This window comes from Lipotes vexillifer, unplaced genomic scaffold, assembly GCF_000442215.2.
Source record: "Lipotes vexillifer unplaced genomic scaffold, Lipotes_vexillifer_v1.1 scaffold90, whole genome shotgun sequence".
NCBI classification, from domain to species: Eukaryota; Metazoa; Chordata; class Mammalia; order Artiodactyla; family Lipotidae; genus Lipotes; species Lipotes vexillifer.
In genome coordinates, this window is record NW_006782310.1 from 3046632 (window position 1) to 3068443 (window position 21812).

At 34.8% G+C, this 21812-nt stretch overlaps 1 protein-coding gene across 3 annotated transcripts in view; it reads right to left on the minus strand.

The window, feature by feature from the left end:
- NOL4 (nucleolar protein 4) overlaps nt 1-21812 on the minus strand; it is a 395622-nt gene that overhangs the window by 287907 nt on the left and 85903 nt on the right. For all 3 annotated transcript variants that reach the window (XM_007455174.1, XM_007455173.1, XM_007455172.1), the window contains exon 2: nt 3756-3905. In XM_007455174.1, the coding sequence (XP_007455236.1) occupies nt 3756-3905 (150 nt within the window). The remainder of the gene's footprint in view (nt 1-3755; nt 3906-21812) is intronic.

Consider the following 21812-nt stretch of genomic DNA (forward strand, 5'->3'; position numbering starts at 1 on the left):
GTCCTTCTACCTGGAACATGACTAGTGATTGGATAAAGAAGAAAAAACATTATTCAAAAGTTGACCATAAGGAAAGCACTTCATGCATATTAACTCATTTATTTTGCCACACCATGCATATCATTATCTCCTTCTAAACAGGAGGAGAAAAAAAGTAAATAATTGGCCAAAAGTGACACAGATAGGAAGTACTAGATTTGAAATTTGAAACTGAGTTTGTCTGGCTTCTAGCCTATTTTCTTTTAGCTATAGCATATGCTCTCCACTCGGAATTAAATGAACGTAATTATTGGCAGCTATGTATGTGAGTAATACATGTAAACTTACTGTATCACACCACAAGTTGTGTGTGTGTGTGTGTACATATACACATATATATGCAGACTGTTCTCTCCACTGAAAACACTGACTTTCCCTGCTAGTTCCTGGATTTCCACCAGTTACTTTTATTTTACACGTAGCAAGAAAGAGTTTTGAAACTTTATCTTTAATCGGACCATAACTGAAGAAACCTTTCTGGAAAGGCAGCTGTGCTTTAGCCTGTGATGAAATGCAAGACATAAAAGACAACTAGAGAAGAGTCATATATTCCCTGAAGGTAGAATTCAGACAATAGCTGAGAACAGTTAAGGACTAGAAGACAACTTCCTGCATTCATGATTTTTTTTTTAAACAATGCTACCACATTAATTTTGAAGTCACTTTCCAAATTGCTAAGCACACTTACATTCAATTTTCAGTAGAAAGATATATTTAAGTTCAAAGATAAGTGATACCTGAATGATTCACACTTCGCCTCCACTGTTAATGTAGAAAATCAACCAAAAATATTGAAGGAAACACATTCAGTGCACCAGTAAAGGTTAATATATACACAGGGACAAAGGAAGGGGGGGAAGAAAAGACCTAAAAGACACTAGAATTCAACGACTAAAAAAAATTACTTAGGATAGCCTTTACCTATTCCTAAAATGTGTCATTTTATGTGGATTTTTAAAAAGAGCTCATGAGTAACAGAATATACACCCTCCAATTTTTTTCTCTAGTCAGATCAGATTGCAATAAAATTTAAGTTGTATAACGACTAGATATTTCAAGGAATGATATACTGCAGATAGGTAAAAACAAATAGCATTCAAAAGTTAATCCAATATTAAAGGACCACCATTTCCTGCAGAGTGAAAACATAGAAAGATTTGCAAAAAAGGCAAAGTAAATAAAATGACCGCTAAATCTATTGGTAATATTATTAAGACAAAATGACACGTTTTAATGATTAGCTGTATAAGTATGGTTTCTTGGTCATGTAGGATAAGGGAGAAAAAGAAAGTCAATAATCATGCATGCTCTATGAGCTAATGTGTTAGAAGTAGGAAAAAAATATTAATCTTAATGGGAACCATTATAACTGTAATAGGTATCTAGCTAATTCTACCAGTGACTAGCCAATTCCAGCATTAGTATTGAGAACTAAATTCTGACCCAACAGTCCAGGGCCCTAATAGCACTACACCATTTCATTTCAAATTGCATTTAGTTTTATGCCCCATTAGTTGAACATTTATATTAACATTAGAATTAAATTCATTGTGGCGTCATGTGCACGGTTCTGCTGGCAATGCAGCAGTGTTTTTTTCTTTTTTTTCCTACAATCTATTATTACTCCATAAAATGGAAATGTTTTCTAGTTAGGATTCAGTTGAGAAATACCAGAAGGCAGAAGGTGAGGCCAGAAGAAACCTTCATGATATTAGGAAAAGGTGAGAATACTTTAGATGCGGAAACAAAAAATAAACTTGGGAAAGAAAAGAATCTTCAAATAGGACATTCTCAAGAGGGAATGGATGATGTTTCAGATACTATTTATACATTCAAAGTTGGTATCCAGCCCTACCCCAAAATGCAGAAAACATCTTCAAAATGTTAATGCAAAATGATATATGTTGGAAATGTGTTTACCAATTTATTGGAAGTGTTTAGCATGCATTATGGCAGTGGATCAGATTCTCTACATTGCATTTAGGAAAACACCAGGTGAGAGACTTGGGTTTATGTCATATTTCTCTTTTAATTAAAGGTCTCTAATAAGTGGATTTCAAAGATTAAATCACTTTAAATTGCTTTTGGCACCTAAATAGATTTGGCTGCCACACTATTCCTGACAGTGAAGCCACTTGTTTTTTGTTGGTTTGTTTTCATTGAATACAACTGAACTTATGTATTCCTACCTTACAAAGTCCTATCAAGTTTAGGTAGCTATTTTGTGAAAATGAATTATCATAAGAGTACACAGTTAGTGATATTAGTAGATCAATATACAGTTTTTTTCCCTATTAGTATCCAGAGATACAACCCTGGCTTAGGAGGCAGGCAAAATGAGTATGTTCAGTAACATTAGTCTACACAAAAGTATCTTAAGAAGCTAGGTCATTATCATTAGTCATGATAAAGATGTCTCCTCAGATATGTAAGTCAAAAGAAAGTTTATGTGGCAGAGTTATGTAAGGAAACTTACAATAGTGCCTGCCCACAAACCATGCAATTTGGAAACAGCCAAGAAACAAAACCATAGAGAAGGAGAGATAAATACAACATGTATTAGGGGTTATTATGCAACTATAAAGATTCAATATGACCCTGGAGATATAGCAAAAAATAGTTATGGAAAAGAAGCTATTTCTTATGCTCAGTAGCTAATTTTCAAACATATGTACCTGTATTTGAAACTTTGAGCATTTCACACATTTTTCTGTATCTGAAAAAAAAATGGATCCAGACTGATATTGTGTATAAATATAGCTGAAAACAGTTAATATAAAGGTAGCCAAAAGCAAAGTTCAATAAAAATTTTAAAAAAGGATATTATTCTGATTGCTGATAAAGTATTTCTGATGTACACTTTGCTCATATTGGAAAAGAATAATTTACTTTTCAATTTTCCTAGAAAGGATGAATTATCTATAGTAAGATGATTTCATAAAATGTTTAATTAAATAAAAAACTAGATTAAAGTGTCTAGATCGAACAGTAAGTATAATTAAAAACTTTAGAAATAATATATAACTCCATTTTGACAATATATATTCGATATCTAACAGTTACATCTGTTTTCTAGATAATTTACAATAAAAGCATTATATATTTTCATTTTTAAATGTTCAAGGGCACTAGGCCTATGAAAATAACACATATCTTTAAATAACTTATACTGGAAAATTAAGAAAGGCATACCCTTCAGGGCAAATGTATTTAATATAAGGTAACACAAGAAAAGCACATAAAATTTTCTTATTCATGTGACTATAAGTATTAAATAAGAAATACCTGAACATATTAATATGTTTTGAAGGGGAAGGACTGTTAAGACAATAGTGGTAGTACAAAAGTTCATATGTTCCAGTAGATAATTTATATATTATGATTTGAACACATATTATATATTGAATATATAACACAACTAATCTTCCCATTTGTGGGCATTTGACTGGGACTACCACATTTTATGCACATTTAAAGAAAAGAAAATGATAATGCTAGAAACAGGTTTCTAGCAATATATGCAATAGACTTAGTGAACATACAACCAAAATAGAATTCAATAGTAATAGTTTAAATGTTGGGTGTGACCATGATATAGTCTAATTTATGTTGAAGATAGAATACTCATAGCTATTTAAACAATATTTAATAAGCATATAATATCAAATTTCAAAATGCATGCCTTTTTCTTTTCTTTTTTTGTTTTTTTAACTTACTGCTTTGTAAGTTCTCTTTTGTCCAGCATGTTTCCGAATTTGTTCTCCATTTGGCCCTGTTTCCACATGCATTGAATAGATAATGTCAAAGAAATCTTCAACCACAGCTACCCGCCGCAAAGATAGCTTCTCATCTACCCCTACGCCATCCTGGAAACAAAGCCAAAAAAAAAAAGGCACAAGATTAATAAAGAAATATGGAAATATGTATTTAATATATAAGGTTGACACAGAAAGTTCATTAGACAAAAACATTTTAATAAACTGATCCAAATCATCTAGATAGTAAAGTTCAAAAAATTATGATTGAATATCTCATTTTATATATTATTTACATACAAAACTTTAAGAAACATGAAAAAAAGATATTTGGCATAGTCAATCACGCTTACCCATTAATGCCATCTTTTAAATTTTAAAATGACTTAGTTGTAACCATCAGTGTAACTTTCTTAAATTACTCTGAAATACATTATTAAGGTCCAGTAATTTTTTTGCTGTAATAATTTCTTCTAGATATTGATTTCTTATCTAATCAATATCTATTGTGTCCCTGGGTACTGGGCATTGTGATTAGAGAAATGAAAGAAATAATATGAAACCTCTACCCTTAATATCATACAATCTAGGAAAGAAAATTCATCTACTCTGCTATCCATATTAGACTAAGGGAGAGTACGGGTTAAAGGTTAAAAATGTGAGCTCTGGAGATGATCTAGGTGTGAACTTTGGATCATCCACTCAGAAGTTGTGCATTTTGTGCAAATCTTTTAAACATCTCGAAATTTGTTTTCTCACCTATAAAATAGGGATAATAGAACCTCCTTCGCAGACCTGTAGTCATTAAATGAAATAATGTATGTAAAGGATATAACCCAATATTTGGCATATAGTGAACAGTCAATAAGTGGTGGCTTTTGCCATTTTGATGATCATGATAAAAATATAGTCAAGCAGTAGGGGAGTTCAGAGAATAAAGATGTCACCTTCTACTGAAGCAACTTCATGCAAGAAACAGAATTTGACATAGGTGGGAGCTGAAGCAGGGGATAAGTCATGGCAGTGGGAAAGACAGCAAAGAGCCAAAAGTTTCCGTACATGACTGAGAAGAATAAATAATAAGTTTGGAATGAGATAAGAGATAAATTTAATCTTACATGGCTGCCACATGAATGAATTCACTACTTCTGAGTGGAGGATCCAAAGTTAACACCTAGATACTCTCTAGAGCTCCCATTTTTAACCTTTAACCCATCTGTCCCTTAGTCTAATGATGACAACACAGTAGATGCATTTTCATTTCTGAAATGAAAGGGTTTCCTACTTGCAAACACACACACACACACACACACACACACACACACACGCACACACACACACTCTCACACAATGTTCTTAGTCAGACCTTGAGGCATAACCTCAAGTAACATGACAGTTCCATAGATGCTGGCATACAACACAAGAAGATGATTAACCTGAGCAAAATCATTACGCAGTCAATGAATCAAATGGCAAAAGCCTCTTTGAACAGTAGTGCCAGCAGACTGAGCTTACTGCAAAACTGAAAGCAAATCACCTGATGCTTTTTGTTAGTTTGGTTTTTATTTTATCTATTTATTTCTTCTGGTTTACAATAGGTCTCAGTAGCAGCAGTGCCTAAAGCAGGATATTCAAATAACTATATACATTAAGTTTTATATATGGCCAAACAGCCAGGCGTTCCACCTTTGTTAAATTTGAAGTGCTCCCTCACAAATTATCTGTGATGCATGTGGGTCCTCACTAGGTTTCAGACCTTTCTGATTTCTCTCCTTTAACATCTTGAGCCATCTCTTCTTCTACACTGGGCTCCATGGATAATCCTTCATTGCCTTATGATGCAAGACCAATGTGCAGTGAGAGGACAGGGAAGCTGCATGAACCACAGCAGTGACCAGCCTGGAAATTAGTTGAAACTTAGAGGATAGTGTCAGGGAAGCACCATTTCAGATGTCCACCCGCCAGCTCTCCTGGCCTACCTCCTCCTCCTCAGAGAACATCCACTCTTCCTTATCTCGAAATCCAAATTCTAAGTCCACTGACTAGCAAAACTACCCTCAAAACTTCATCTTTTCTCTCAGAAATAAAACTTAGAGTTTCCTCTCAGTTCCCTTGCCAGATAACCAAAAATACAGTAATTTTGTACAGTTAGTAAACTATGAGTGATGTACGGATCATAGCCTATGAATTCATTCCTTCAGCACATATCCTAAAAGTACCAACTACTGCCAAGCCCTATTCTGCTAGGTGCTGAAGTTATCAAAGTGTATGAGACAGATAACCCAGGTTTTTGTGGTTTTCAGCCTAGTAGAGAAAATATTAAACAAATCATTGCTACGGCTATATATTAATTTCCTGTAGCTTCTGTAACAAATTACCACAAAATGGGTGGCTTACAAAAAGGCAAATTTATTCTCCCATAGTCCTGGAAGCTAGAAGTTCAAAATCAAGATGTTGACAGAGCTGGTCTCCCTTTAAAAGCTCTAGGGAAGAATCCATTCTTTGTCTTTTCCAGGCTCTGGAGGTTGCCGGCATTCATGGCTTGAGGCCATATCACATTGACTTCTCTTTGACGTGTTTCTCCTCTGTGTCTCTCATTTACAAGGACCCATCTTATATGAGGGAATGTAGGGCCTGACCAGATAATCCAGGATAATCTCCTCCTATCAAGATCCTTAACTTAACTGCATCTTCAAAGACTCTCTTCCCCAAGTAACTTTTACAAATTCCCAGAATTGGGATTTGAAGTCTTTGGGCAGGCATTATTCAACTGACTACAGGTAATATGTATCAGAGTACAGAAGGTACAAGTTGTGCTATGGGAGCATATATTGGAAATGGCTTACAATTATTGGCCAACAGTAAACACTCCCTGATTTCAGACTACACTACAAATCTACAGTAGTCAAAACAGTATGGCACTGGCATAAAAACAGAAGCATAGATCAGTGGAACAGGACAGACAGCCCAGAAATAAACCCACGCACTTATGGTCAATTAATCTGCCTCAAGGGAGGTAAGAATACACAGTGGAGAAAAGACAGTCTCTTTAATAAGTGGTGCTGGGAAAACTTGACAGCTACATGTAAAAGAATGAAACAAAAACGTTCTTTAGCACCATATACAATCTCATTTACTATTGCATCAAAAAGAATAAAATACTGAGGAATAAACTTACCTAAGGAGACAAAAGACCTGTACTCCAAAAACTATAAGACCCCAATGAAAGAATTAAAGGTGACACAAACAGATGGAAAGAGATACCGTGTTCTTGTACTAGAAGAATTAATATTGTTAAAATGACCATACTACCAAGGCAATCTACAGATTCAATGCAATCTTTATTAAAATACCAATGGCATTTTTCACAGACCTAGAACAATTAATTTTAAAATTTGTATGGAAACACAAAAGACCCCAAATAGCCAAAGCAATATTGGGCAAGAAAAATGGAGCCGGAGGTATCAGGCTCCCTGACTTCACACTATACTACAAAGCTACAGAGATTAAAACAGCATGGTACTGGCAGAAAAACAGAAATATATATATAATGGAATATTACCCAGACATAAAAATGAATTAGATGTTGCCATTTGCGACAACACGGATGACCTAGAGAGTATTATGCTAAGTGAAATCGTTCAGAGAAAGACAAATACTGTATGATTTCACTTATGTGTAGAATCTAAAAAACAAAACAAGTGAACAAACATAACAAAACAGAAACAGAGTCACAGACACAGAGAACAAAGAGATGGTTGCCAGAGGGACAGGGCATAGGGGATGAGTGAAACAGGTGGGAGAAATTAACAGGTATAAGCTTCCAGTTACAAAATAAATGAGTCACAGGGATGAAATGTATGGCATGGGAAATATAGTCAATAACAATGTAATATCTTTGTATATTAACTAGTCTTATTGTGGTGATCATTTTGTAATGTATAGAAACACTGAATCACTAGATATGCACTGGGAGCTAACAGAATGTTATAGATCAGTTATACTTCAAAAAGCAAACAGTCATAGAAAAAGAAATCAGATTTGTGGTTACTTGAAGAGAAGGGTAAGAGTAGGGGAAATTGGATTAAAGTGGTCAAAAGGTACAAACTTCCAGTTATAAGTCCTAGGGATATAATATACAACAAGATTAATATAATTAACACTATTGTATGTTATATATGAAAGTTGTTAAGAGTTTTCATCACAAGGAAAAAATTATTTTTCTCCTTTTACTTTGTATTTATATGAGATGATTGATGTCTACTAAACTTACTGTGGTAATCATCTCAGGATGTATGTAAGTCAAATTATTCTGCTGTACAGCTTAAACTTATAGTGTTGCATTTCAATTATATCTCAATAAAACTGGATGGCCAAAAAAATAAGAAAAATCTCAAATCAGATTCCTATCTTTCCACCTTAAGTAAGTAGAAAAAGAGTAAAGTAAAATGAAGCAAAAGGGGGAAATATTTAAAAAGAGGAGAAACAAATAAAAGAGAATAGAATACAATGAACAAGATCAGTAAAACCAAAGAGTAGTCTTTGAAAGAGTTTTTTAAATGACAAAACTTTAGCTTTACTGCTCCAAATGAAGAGGGAGAAGACTCAAATTACTAAAATCAGGAATAAAAGAAATATCCCTACTGACCTGACAAAAATAAAAAAGGGTTTAAAAATATTATAAACAACTGTATGCTAACAAATCAAATAACCACATAAAATGAACAATTCCTAGAAAGATGTAAATTACTGAAATTGACTAAAAAAAAGAAAATCTGAATAGGTTTGTGACAAGTAAAGATACGAAATTAGTAATGAAAAAACACTTTCACAAAGAAAAGCTCAGGTTCAGAGGGTTTTACTGGACTAAACATTCAAGGAATAATGGCCAATTCATCAGAAAAACAGATGAGAAAACACTTCTGAAATCACTCTATGAGGCCAGGATTACCTTTATATCAAAACTAAATACATCACAAGGAAAACAACTACAGACAAATGTATTTTATGAATATAGATATACAAATCTTCAACAAAACACTAACAAATTCCAATCATATATATAGTAATTATTATTATATACCACAACCAAGTAGGATAATCCCAAGTTGGTTTAACTCAAGAAAATGAATTAATGTAATAAACCATTTTAATAGAGTAAAGGGAGAAAAGCATATGATCACCTCAACAGATGCAGAAAAATATTTGACAAAAGGAACATACTTTTCTGGCAAAAACTTAGTAAACTAGGAATAGAAAGGAATCCTCAATCTGATAAAGGACATCTTTAAAATCCCCACAACAAATATCTTATTTAATGGTGAAAGACTGAATGTTTTCCCTCTAAGAACAGGGGCAAGACAAGAATGTCTGCTCAAGCCACTTTACTTAACACTGTATTTTGAGCTTCTAGTCAGGGCAATTAGGCAAGAAAAGGCCCCTAGATTGGAAAAGAGGAATAAAACTATCTCTTTTTGCAGATGACATAATCTTTTTTTTTTTTTTTTTTTTTTTTTTTTTTGCGGTACATGGGCCTCTCACTGTTGTGGCTTCTCCCGTTGCATAGCATAGGCTCCGGACGCGCAGGACCAGCAGTCATGGCTCACGGGCCCAGCCACTCCGCGGCATGTGGGATCCTCCCAGACCGGGGCACGAACCCGCATCCCCTGCATCGGCAGGCAGACTCTCAACCACTGCTCCACCAGGGAAGCCCAGATGACATAATCTTATACATAAAAAAGCCTAAGGAATCCACTAAAACAACTTAGAATTCATAAATGAATTCTGCAAAGTTAACATTCAAAATCAATATACAAAAATCAGTTGTATTTCCATTCATTAGCAATGAACAACCCAAAAATAAATTAAGAAAAATAATTCTATTTATAATGGCATATAAAAGAACAGAATACTAGGTATTAATTTAGATTTAACTAAGTTATAGTAAACAAAAAAGTGCAAAACTTGAACACTGACAGCTGCAAAACATTATAAGAAATTTAAAATCATCTAAATAAATGCAAAGACATCCTATGTTCATGGATCAGAAGGCTTAATATTGTTAAGATGGCAATACTCCAAAAAACAATTTACAGATTCAATGCAATTGCTATTAAAAAGCTAACTAGCTTTTTTGCAGAAATTGACAAGTTACAATTCATATGTAACTGCAAAGTATTAAGAAAAACCAAAATGGTCTTTTAAAAGAAGAAATTTGGAGGTCTTACACTTCTTAATTTCAAAACCTACTATAAATCTAAAGCAATAAACATAGCATGGTACTGGCATGAGAACAGATATATAGATCAATGGGTTAGAACTGAGCTTCCAGAGATAAATCCTTACACTTATTTTCAATTCATTTCCAACAGGGGTGCCAAGATAATGCAACTGGGAAAGAACAGTCTTTTCAACAAGTGGTGCTGAGACAACTGGATACCCAATGCAACAGAATGAAGTAGAATCCCTATGTCACACCACAAAAATTAAATCACAATGGATCATCTTTCTAAACCTAAGAGCTAAAACTTACAAGAAAACAGGAGTAAATATTTTTAATCTTTAGTAAGGCAAGGTCTTCTCAGTTATGACACCAAAAGCAAAAGCAACAATAGAAAAACTAATAAATTGGACTACACCAAAATGTTTTTTAATTCATGCTGCAAATGATACAATCAGAAAAGTGAAATGAGAGCCCATAAAAATGAGAGAAAATATTTGAAAATCATATGTCTAATAAGAGACTTTCATCTGTAATACATGAAAACACTTGCAACTCAATAATAGAAAGAAAAATGACCCAATTAAAAATTGGTAAAAGTCTTACAGACATTTCTCTAGAGAGGATGTTCAAATGGCAAAAAAGCACAACAAAACATGCTCAACATCATAAGTAATTAGGGAAATATAACTCAAAATCTCAAGAAGATGCTACCTCACATTCACTGAGATTGTTATAATCAAAAATAATAAATATTGGTGAGGATATAGAAAAATTAGAACCCTCATGCATTGCTGATGGGAATGCAAAATAATGCCACTGCTTTGGAAAGTTTGGCAGTAACCTGGAAAATCAAATGTAGACTTACCAAATGACTCAACAAGCCCACACATTTGTATATATTCAAGAGAACTGAAAACATACATTCACATAAAATATATTGTACATAACAAAGCAGCATACTCATAATAGCCAAAAAAGTGGAAACAATTCAAATGTCCCTGAACTGATGAATATATATAAACAAAGTGTGTTTATACAAAAAAAAAAACTATACAAAGAAATAAAAAGAGATGAAATATTGATTCATGCTATGCCATGGAAGAACCTGGAAGATATCAAGATAAGTAAAAGTGCCAGACACAAAAAAAAACACATATTATATGACTCCAGAAGAGGCAAATTTACATAGATATATTTTACATTTGGTAGTGTGCATATGTCCATGCCACTCTCTCACTTCATCCCAGCTTACCCTTCCCCCTCCCCATGTCATCAAGTCCATTCTTGGTTGCTTAGGACTTGGGAAGAGGAGATAATGAGGATCGACTGCTAATGGGTACAAGTGTCTTTTAGAAGGGACAAAAATGTTCTAAAATTAGGTGGTGGTGATATTTTTATACCCTGTGAATATGCTAAAAACATTGAATTGTACACTTTAAATGAATGGATTGTGTGGTGTGTGAGTTATATCTCAATAAAGCTGTTAAGTATGTGGCCTCCAACAGTTTTGGATTTTGAGTTTAAAGATGCAAAAAAACAGGAAGAGGAGCCCATACAATACAAATTTGAACAAACACATGAGCATCTGGTGCAAATAGAAGTGGTTTAATCACCAAGGCTTATAGTTGTATACTGGTAAGTGTTTAACAGCTGTCTCATAAAATATAAATACATAAGGTTACTGTAAATTTTAATGATATAAAAGATGTGTAGCATGTTAACTTATAAATAGTAATAAAACATACAATACTTTTTATTGTAAATTCCATATAGACAATTAGCTCCCATGAGCTACAACCTAGCTCCAAGATTCCACTGTTTTTATGTCATTCAAGATGAGTGAATGACATATTTAACGAATTAAATGAGTCATTTATAGTATAGTTCCTGTGGTTGACCACTGACCAAAAAAGCCTCTGATAACAACAACAAAAAAAGATTAACTGATCTAATGTGACAATTCAGGGTGCCATAAAAGAAATACAGCTTCTTTTGGATAAACTTTATATTAAAGCTAATATAATAGCAAAACTAATCAAGTTTGTAAATTGAGTCTGTGATGGCAAATCTGTGCTTAAAAAAAAGATTTTTTAACACCTTTATTGTATTATATTAACATATTAAAATTATACTGAAGGAAAGCAATGGTTAAGCTCAAAAATGAGTCACCCTCACTTTCTGCTAGCTTACTGATTGCCAATTGTTAAGATGATACACATACACATAAGAATTTAAGGCAATCATATGAAATTGATAAATGAGAGACACCAAGCCTAGAGATGCTAACAGTATTATGATGAAATCAAAATGTCATTCATGTTAAAAGACTACCATGTAGTTCTACATGTATCTTCTTGGCCCTACAGGACCTGTTGTGAAGATACTATTCCTGAACGATTATGGGATAGATCTCTCTCCTGCAATCCTTCCTGACTACCATTCTCCACAGGAGACTGTATCTGCTTGGGAAGTAATATGGCAAGACATGGATACACATTGACACTAGTATGTCACTCAAGCGTACTATTCAGATCAAAACAGGAACATTTATGAGAGTTTTCCACTCAATTAAAAATTGTAATTTGGGACTTCCCTGGTGGTACAGTGGTTAAGAATCTGCCTGCCAATGCAGGGGACACGAGTTCAATCCCTGGGCTGGAAGATCCCACATGCCACAAAGCAACTAAGCCCACGTGCCACAACTACCAAGCCTGCGCTCTAGAGCCCGCAAGTCACAACTACTGAGCCTGTGTGCCACAACTACTGAAGCCCACCCGCCCTGCGCTGTGCAACAAGAGAAGCCCATGCACCTCAATGAAGAGTAGCCCCCGCTTGCCACAACTAGAGAAAGCCCATGAGCAGCAAAGAAGACCCAACGCAGCCAAAAATAAATAAATGAAATAAAATAAATTTATTTAAAAAAATTGTAATTAAAAGTCCAATTTTTGATACATCAAATATAACATCTACTGAAATAACTTTCTTTTAAATTATAATAGAGAATTCAAACTAAGGTCAATGAAGCACATATACTGCCTAGAAATCAATGAATGAAAATGATTATCACCTTCTCTCCCTCAGTCCAACTCTTATCAAACAGATGTCCTAACTGGAAAAATCATTATCATAAACTAACTGATGTGATAGATAACAACTTTAGTGAAATATCTAGAAATAAAAGCCATATGAAGGGTTTCCAATTCATAAGCAACAAATAAAACAACATAATAAAGAAAAAAGAAGAGACAGTGAAATAAATCTAAATCCCCAAAATTCAATTTTCAAGAGTCCTAAGCTCAAGAATTCTCAGAGAACATCTATAAATAATCTAACCTAATTTTTACCAATACCTTTGAGTCTCCACCTAAACTGAGAGTTAGCCTTGCTCCTGTCCTGTTCTGTTGACACCTTCTGCTCACTCTCCATTGGCAGATTAGTTGTCCTAGGCTGAGATACAACGATGAAAGATGAAAGAAGAGGGTTCAGTCTGCGAAGACTGAAAGGTATGCAAAACATAGCTTACCGCAACTACATAAGGACACCCAGATGCTGTGGAATATAGCTCTGCAGGAGAGAAGCAATCAGAAAGCCCAGCAGTGGGGCAGTATGAAATACAGGTATTGGCAAGGCTTAGGAATTTACTATGTGCAAGATACTACGATAGATCTTTAGCTGATTTTTTAGCTGATTTTTTTTTTTTAAACCAACTTGTATTTGTAAGATGTATTTCCCTTCCTGAAAGAGCTTGTGGTCTACCACTAGAAGTTTTGATGAAGTATGCTGAAAGAGACTATAATTAGTAGAGTATGATAAAACCAATGTCCTCCAAGACAGGTTCCCAAACTTGGCTACACACTGGGATCTCCTGGTGAACTTTAAAGAACAGCCTGATACCTAGATTCCTCCCACAGAGAATGTGATTGAATAGGTCAGGGGTGCACCTCGGCATGGGTTTTTTAAATACCTCCCTCAGTGATTCTGACATACAGCCAAAGTTGAGAAATCAGGAGAGGGGTGAATTAGAGATGAGGATGGAAGAGAACGCTGGGCTCATGGACGTCAGACCTGGTAGTCATTTATTAATTTACATGCAGTGGGAAACCATTCAAGGATTTTTTACAATGAGAATTCCAAAATAGATCAGTGCCCTAAAACAACTCCCGTAACAGTAAAATGTAAAGTATAACCAGATTAAACAAGGGAGGTAGTGACAAGAGAGGAAAGAAAGGCAAAGTTAAGAGAAAATTTGAGAAGGTAAAATTCACCCATTGCTGGTGATGGCTTACATGTAAAGGTGAGTTGAAGAATGAATGGATTTAAAATGAGGCAGAGAAGTGACTGAGACCAAAAAAGGGGTGGGGGGTTAGGGGGGGTAGAGTAAAGAGTAGAATGAAAGGGAGAAATTGGTAGATGCCAAGGGGCTGAGGTTAGAGGAAACAAGCAGCACAAGAGCTGCTTTGCCCTGGTCCCTGCTAGTGTGGTGCCCGCATGGTACTTTACCCTTGTTAGCTACTCTTGGGGTCTGACAATGCTGCTATTCCCAGTCTACATACAGGACACTGGGCACAGAGAATATAAGTAACTTTCTCAAATCACTAGACTGTGCTAGGACACAAGGCAGGACTCTGGAGCACCAGCGGTTACCCCTATGAAGGGGAAAAGTGACAGGACAATACCCACCTCCACTCTTATTCAAGCAGAATGTGCTCATTTTCAAAGAGGCCATCTGCAGCCCTAAACTTTCTTTTTAACCTTAGGGAAGATCCTGCCACTTGGCCCTCAGGGCTTCAGTTTACTCGTATATTAAAAAAAAAAAAAAAATCTGATAAATAATTTACAAGAAGCCTTCAGCTAATAAAATTTTTTGATTTTATGTATTGATTATTGAAGAAATTCACCCTACTTATGTGTGAAATACAGTATGTTTAAAAATGAAATTAAAAACTTTGAATCAGTGGCATTTTTTAGCTAACACCTTCTAAAGGGTTTGAGTTACTGACTGTGTTTTAAAAAGGAAAATAACATGTAGAATTTTAAACAAACAATATTTCAGGGGAAAAACAGTACAAAGTAAAGACAGCATAAAGAGAAAAATGAAGTATTTCAACCTAAAAAATACATGTTCATGTGAAAGGCAAACCTCTACAAAATTTATTAATTTTGTACCAGCAATTTATTTGCAAAAATATAGAGAAAACTTAATTCTACTTCTTTCTAAAACTGATGATTTACCCAAGAAAACAGCATTGAATTCCAAGCTTATGTTTCTTCAATGAGAAGATAAATTATAATTATTTATGTGGAATATTCATCTTCTCTGCAGCACAAACAAAAGTCCAAGTTACTAGGAGGCCAATCCCCGCCAGCACAAAGAAGTCTGGAAAAACATTGCTTTGCCATATGTTCAGATACTGGCAAAAGGAGCTCTCCTTGTCAGATACTGTCTTGTAGGAGGGACTTTTCACCATATCCCTCACAGACATTGTCGCTGCCTTTGAAGTACAAATAACTTTCAATTTTGAGGTTCTGATTAACCAATTAACATTTAGGCTGCATGTTTCCTGCTTTTTTCCATTATTTCACTGCATTAGCATCTATTAAACAGTCTATGTAGTAACCAACAAAAAGGTAAAAACTAAATATTTCTCCTTAACTGATATGTTTAATATAAACTGAGCATTCATCTGGAGATTTAATCATTTGAGCTATCTCTTTTAGTCATCACTGTGGATCATTCAGTATTTTGCTCTGATTTGAGAAGTTCAAATGCATCTTCTTGCATTTTCCATTAATTAACAGTCACAATCATTACCTAAAAGAGTGGTAAAGTCCCTTCTATACTTTGGTACCAGGAACCTAGAGCAAGGCAAATAAAAAATGAATTTTAGAGATACTGGTACTCATAGCAAACTTAATGATAAAAAATTAATAGGTCAAAAGATGTATAGTGTTCATGGCCAATAACCTATAATGCATGAGTATATTCAGAAGAAAATGATAACAAGAAACAAATCATTTAAAGCCTTTGGAGATAAGAAGGCTATCTTTTGAGTCACAATCCCGGGGTGGGGGGTGGAGAAAGACTTTATTTTAGGAAAACTCTGAGGGCAGTAAGTGAATCGGTTACATATGGTCACAAAGCAAGAATTTTTTATCTAATTACAAGGCAAGGAATTAAAGCCTAGAAAGAAAATTTCTTCGCTTCAAATTGATCAGAAGAGCTGCAACAGAGTTTCACTGGGAAGTAAACTGGGAAGATTCAGCTAGTGAGGTGTATAAGTAAGATCTCTGTCAAAACTTTATCAAAACTATAATGAGGTATCACCTCACACCTGTCAGAATGGCCACCATCAAAAAAATCTAGAAACAATAAACGCTGGAGACGGTGTGGAAAAAAGGGAACCCTCTCGCACTGTTGGTGGGAATGTAAACTGATACAGCCACTATGGAGTACAGCATGGAGGTTCCTTAAAAAACTAAAAATAGAACTATCATATGACCCAGCAATCCCACTACTGGGCATATACCCTGAGAAAACCATAATTCAAAAAGAGTCATGCACCACAATGTTCACTGCAGCTCTGTTTACAATAGCCAGGACATGGAAGCAACCTAAGTGTCCATCGACAGATGAATGGATAAAGAAGATGTGGCACATATATACAATGGAATATTACTCAGCCATAAAAAGATATGGAATTGAGTTATTTGTAGTGAAGTGGATGGACCTAGAGTCTATCATACAGAGTGAAGTAAGTCAGAGAGAGAAAAACAAATACCATATGCTAACACATATATATGGAATCTAAAAAAAAAAAGGTTCTGATGAACCTAGGGGCAGGACAGGAATAAAGACACAGACGTAGAGAATGGACTTGAGGACACGGGGAGGGGGAAGGGTAAGCTGGGACGAAGTGAGAGAGTGGCATGGACATATATACACTACCAAATGTAAAATAGATAGCTAGCGAGAAGCAGCTGCATAGCACAAGGAGATCAGCTCGGTGCTTTGTGACCACCTAGAGGGGTGGGATAGGGAAGGTGGGAGGGAGACACAAAAGGGAGGGGATATGGGGATATATGTATACGTATAGCTGATTCACTTTGTTATACAGCAGAAACTAACACAAAATTGTAAAACAATTATACTCTAATAAAGACGTTTAAAAAAAAAAAAAAATAGTCCAGTCAGGAGTGTCTCCTGATGGATCTCATAAAGGGGACACAGTGTCCTTAACAACTTCCTGACAATGGTCATGACTATGAGACATAAAAAGTTAGTAGAATTACATGTAAGTTAGTTAGTAAATGGTTCCTTTCTAAAAAAAAAAGAATAAAGCTATGGATAAACAACAAGGTCCTACTGTATAGTGCAGGGAACTATATTCAATATCCTGTGATAAACCATAATGGAAAAGAATATGAAAAAGAATGTATATGTGTGTGTGTATATATATATATATATATATATATATACACACACACATATACACACACACATATGTATGAGAGTCACTTTGCTGTACAGCAGTATTTAACAGAACATTTGTTAACTCTTTACTTCAATAAAAAATAAATTTAAAGAAAAACTTTATCATACTTCCCCAACACATTCTATGCCCTGTGTTATTAATATTATTACTATTATTATCATATTTTGATTAATAGTACTGACACCTAGATTGGCAATCTAGAATTCTGAATCTTTCTCTTACCCAGTAATCAAATAATTCTACCTCTGGACTGGCTCTCCAATCCACTCCTACCCCCTTTTCTACTGGGCTCTTGATTTACTAGTCCAGGAAATGATTTTTGGAGTCTAGACCAGGAATTGCAGATAGGTCTAATTGCATCGCCAAATCTATTTTTGATGGTGGCTATACAGTATGTAAAGCTTTGGTTTGGGTTGATGAGGAAGAGTGCTTTTCTGAGTTAGCACTGTCTACTATGGACTCAAAAATATGAGGTGGCACATGTACGGAGTTTCTGCCAACCCTGGCATTTTCTTTATCCCTTTTCCATTAATTTCTCTCTTTTCCACTCTGTCCTCAAATGACTAAAATAGTCTTCCTTAAAAATGATAACCATATCAACTTATGATTTATAAATTTCTATTAGGCTTTCCTGCCTATAAGATAAAATTCAAGCTCCTTAATTTATTACACATAAATCTTAATTTGATTCCAATTTACTTACCATGACCCAGCTTGTCTCTCACTATCCAACACACGCTAATCACAATGAACTTCTCAACATTCCCTGAAAATTCCATAAACTTGTGACTCTTGACTTCCCCACTAGAATCTAAGCTTTCTGCAGGCCAAGACTGAGTTTGTCTTTTTTGCGGTACGCGGGCCTCTCACTGTTGTGGCCTCTCCCGTTGCGGAGCACAGGCTCCGGACGTACAGGCTCAGCGGCCATGGCTCACGGGCCCAGCCGCTCCGCGGCACGCGGGATCCTCCCAGACCGGGGCACGAACCCGCGTCCCCTGCATCGGCAGGCGGACCCTCAACACTGCGCCACCAGGGAAGCCCCTGAGTTCGTCTTTTTACTGCTGTATCACAAGGACCTAGAACTGTACCAAGCAGAGAATAAATGGACCGTAATTTCTGAGCAGATACATGAATAAATTAAGGAATTAATTAAGAATATTATCTGCTTTCTTCCTAGAATGTCTCTTTTCAACTGGTAAATTCCTGTTCACCCTTCAAAATCCATCTCACACATCCAGTGTTCCATGAAGCTTTCCCTGATTCTTTAAAGTTAAGTTACTCACGTATCTCCCCTGTGTTTCTACCTCCCTTTGTTCATTCCTGTTTTTAGCATTTAATATGCTATTTGGGTTTTTTTAATTTTCTTATAATTTATATACAGTGAAATGCTCAGATCTTACGTATATTGTTCATCCAGTTAAGAAAAAGGCATCTAACAACAAACATTTCCATCCTACAGAGTTCTTTCATAATCCTTCTTAGTCAATTCCTTCAAAGCAATGGCTAATGATTTAAATCCCCAGAGGCTAATATTTGCCTATTCCAAATGTTTATATAAGTGGGATTATACAGTATGTATCTGTGTACTTGTGTCTCATTTCTTTCATTTAGCATAATGATTTACAGATCTATTCATGTTTTGTGTGCATGAATAGTTATTTATTTTTATTTCAGAATAATATTCCATTGCATGACTAAGCCACAATTTGTTCACTTTCTAGTTGATGGGCATTTAGCTTGGTTCCAGTTTGGCACTATTATGAAAAAAAAGCAGCTATGTTGTATTTTAAATGGTCCCTTCACTATAAGGTCCTTAATCTGCACAATGAATTCATCCAGAGAAGATGTTTGGTGACAATTATTTTGAAATTTTAATACTTAGAGTAGTCCATGGCATATAGTACTTGATGAGTAAAGGTGCAAATTAGAGTATAAATCGTATTTCTATAACCTGGATAATTTGTAGAATCTCTTTGTCAAACGGCTGGCTCATGCTGTAGGTATTGGGAAGTGATACCACATTTTGCCTCTTTGAGGCAAACTACCATATTCCGCCATTTAGTTCCTAAGTTTCCTTGGGAAATTCCCTTACATTTCTCTAGGCTTTGGTTTCCTTATCTGAAACATGAAGATAATTATAGCACTGACCTGTTTGGCTTAATCTGAGAATTACTTTAACTTTACATATAATTTAATAAGGACTCAACAAAAGTTAGTTGTTACTTTATTATAGATAATATGTATTATCTGACTAGGTCTTTTAATAAATAGACAGTTTGGGGGAGAGTTCTCTAAAAAATGTCAGAAAAAGTAAAAGGTGCCCAGAAGGGCCAACAGTATTAAAGGAGAAGAACAAAGCCAGAGGACTGACACTACCTGACTTCGAGACTTACTATGGGGCTTCCCTGGTGGCGCAGTGGTTGAGGGTCCGCCTGCCGATGCAGGGGACACGGGTTTCAAGACAGTTTCATATTGGTGAAAGAACAAATAGAACAATGGAACACAATATAAAGTGCAGAAATAAATCTACATGAATATAGTCAACTGGTCTTTGAAAAAGAGGCAAAGGAAACACAATGGAGAAAAGATATTCTTTTCAACTAATGGTGTTGGAATAACTGCATATCTATAGGTGAAAAAGAAAAAAAGAAAAGGAATCTAGACACCAGACCTTATATTCTTCATAAAAATTAACTCAAAATGAACCACAGACCTAAGTGTAAAATTCAAACCTATAAAAACTCCTAGAAGATAATATAGGAAAATAACTAGATGACCCTAGGCATGACAATGATTTTTTGTTACAACACTAAGGGTAAGAAATAATTGATAAGCTGGACTCCACTAAAATTAAAAACTTCTGCTCGGTGAAAGACAGTATCAAGAGATTGAGAAGACAAGTCATAGGTTAGAAGAAAATATTTGCAAAAATATCTGAGAAAAGATTGTTATCCAAAATAAACAAAGAACTCTTAAAATCCAACAATAAGAAAACCAACACACTGATTTTAAAATGGGCAAAAGACCTGGACAGATAGTTCACTGAAGAAGATATATAGATGGAAAGCAAGCACTATATGCCGTCAGGAAAATTAAAATTAAAACAATAAGATACCCCTACACACTTATTAGAATGGCCAAAATCCAGAACACTGACAACACCTAGTGCTGGTCAAGTTGTGGAGCAACAGGAACTCTCATTTATTGCTGATGGGAATTCAAAATGGGACAGCCAATTTGGAAAACACTTTGGCAATTTCTTACAAAACTTAACATACTCTTACCATGTGATCCAGTTATTATGCTCCTTGGTATTTACTCAAAGGAGCTGAAAATTATATACATATAAAAGCTTGCACATGGATATTTATAGCAGTTTTATTCATAATTGCCAAAACTTGGAAACAACCAAGATATCTTTCAGCAGGTGAATGGATAATAAATTGTGGTATACCGTGCTAAAATGAATGAGCTAGAAAACCGTGAAAAGACATGAAGGAATCTTAAATGCATACTACTAATGAAATAAGCCAAGCTAATAAGGCCACACACTATACTATTCAAACTATATGAAAAGGTAAAACTATGGAGACAGTAAGAGGATCAGTGGTCACCAGGGGTTAAGAGGGAGGAAGGGACAAATAGGCAAAGCAAAGAAAATTTTTAGGGCAGAGAAACTATTCTTTACAGTATTGTAATAATGGATATATTTGTCAAACCCATAGAATGTATACCAAGAGCGAATCCTAATGTAAACTATCAATTTTGGATAATAATGATGTGCAGCGTAGGTTCCTCAATTATAACAAATGCACTACTCTGGTGTGGAATGTTGATAATGGGGGAGGCTGTATATGTGTAAGGGCAGGGATTATACGGGAAATAGTAGTTTTTACTCAATATTGTCATGAACCTAAAAGTGATCTAAAACAATTTAAAATATAATTATTTTTAATAATTTTAAATTATTTTAAATTTTATTAAACATATAAAATTTAAATTTAGAAAAAAATTATAAGTAGTTTAAAATATATATTTTAAAAGAAAAAATGTAAAAGGCCATGGACTTCTTTGGAGAGTGAAAGCCTTGTTTTACTGTGTGACACAGTGGGAAGTTATTCAAGGGGACCAAAGATCAATTCAAGACATTTTTTGTAAAGTAACCTTGGTCAATTTTTAAAAATCAATTGAAAATTCACAGAAAATTAAAATATAACAAAAATCTATTATACCTATTTTTTTTTTTTTTTTTTTTTTTTTTTTTTTTCCGGACCGGGGCCCTTCTCTTTTGTTGCCTCTCCC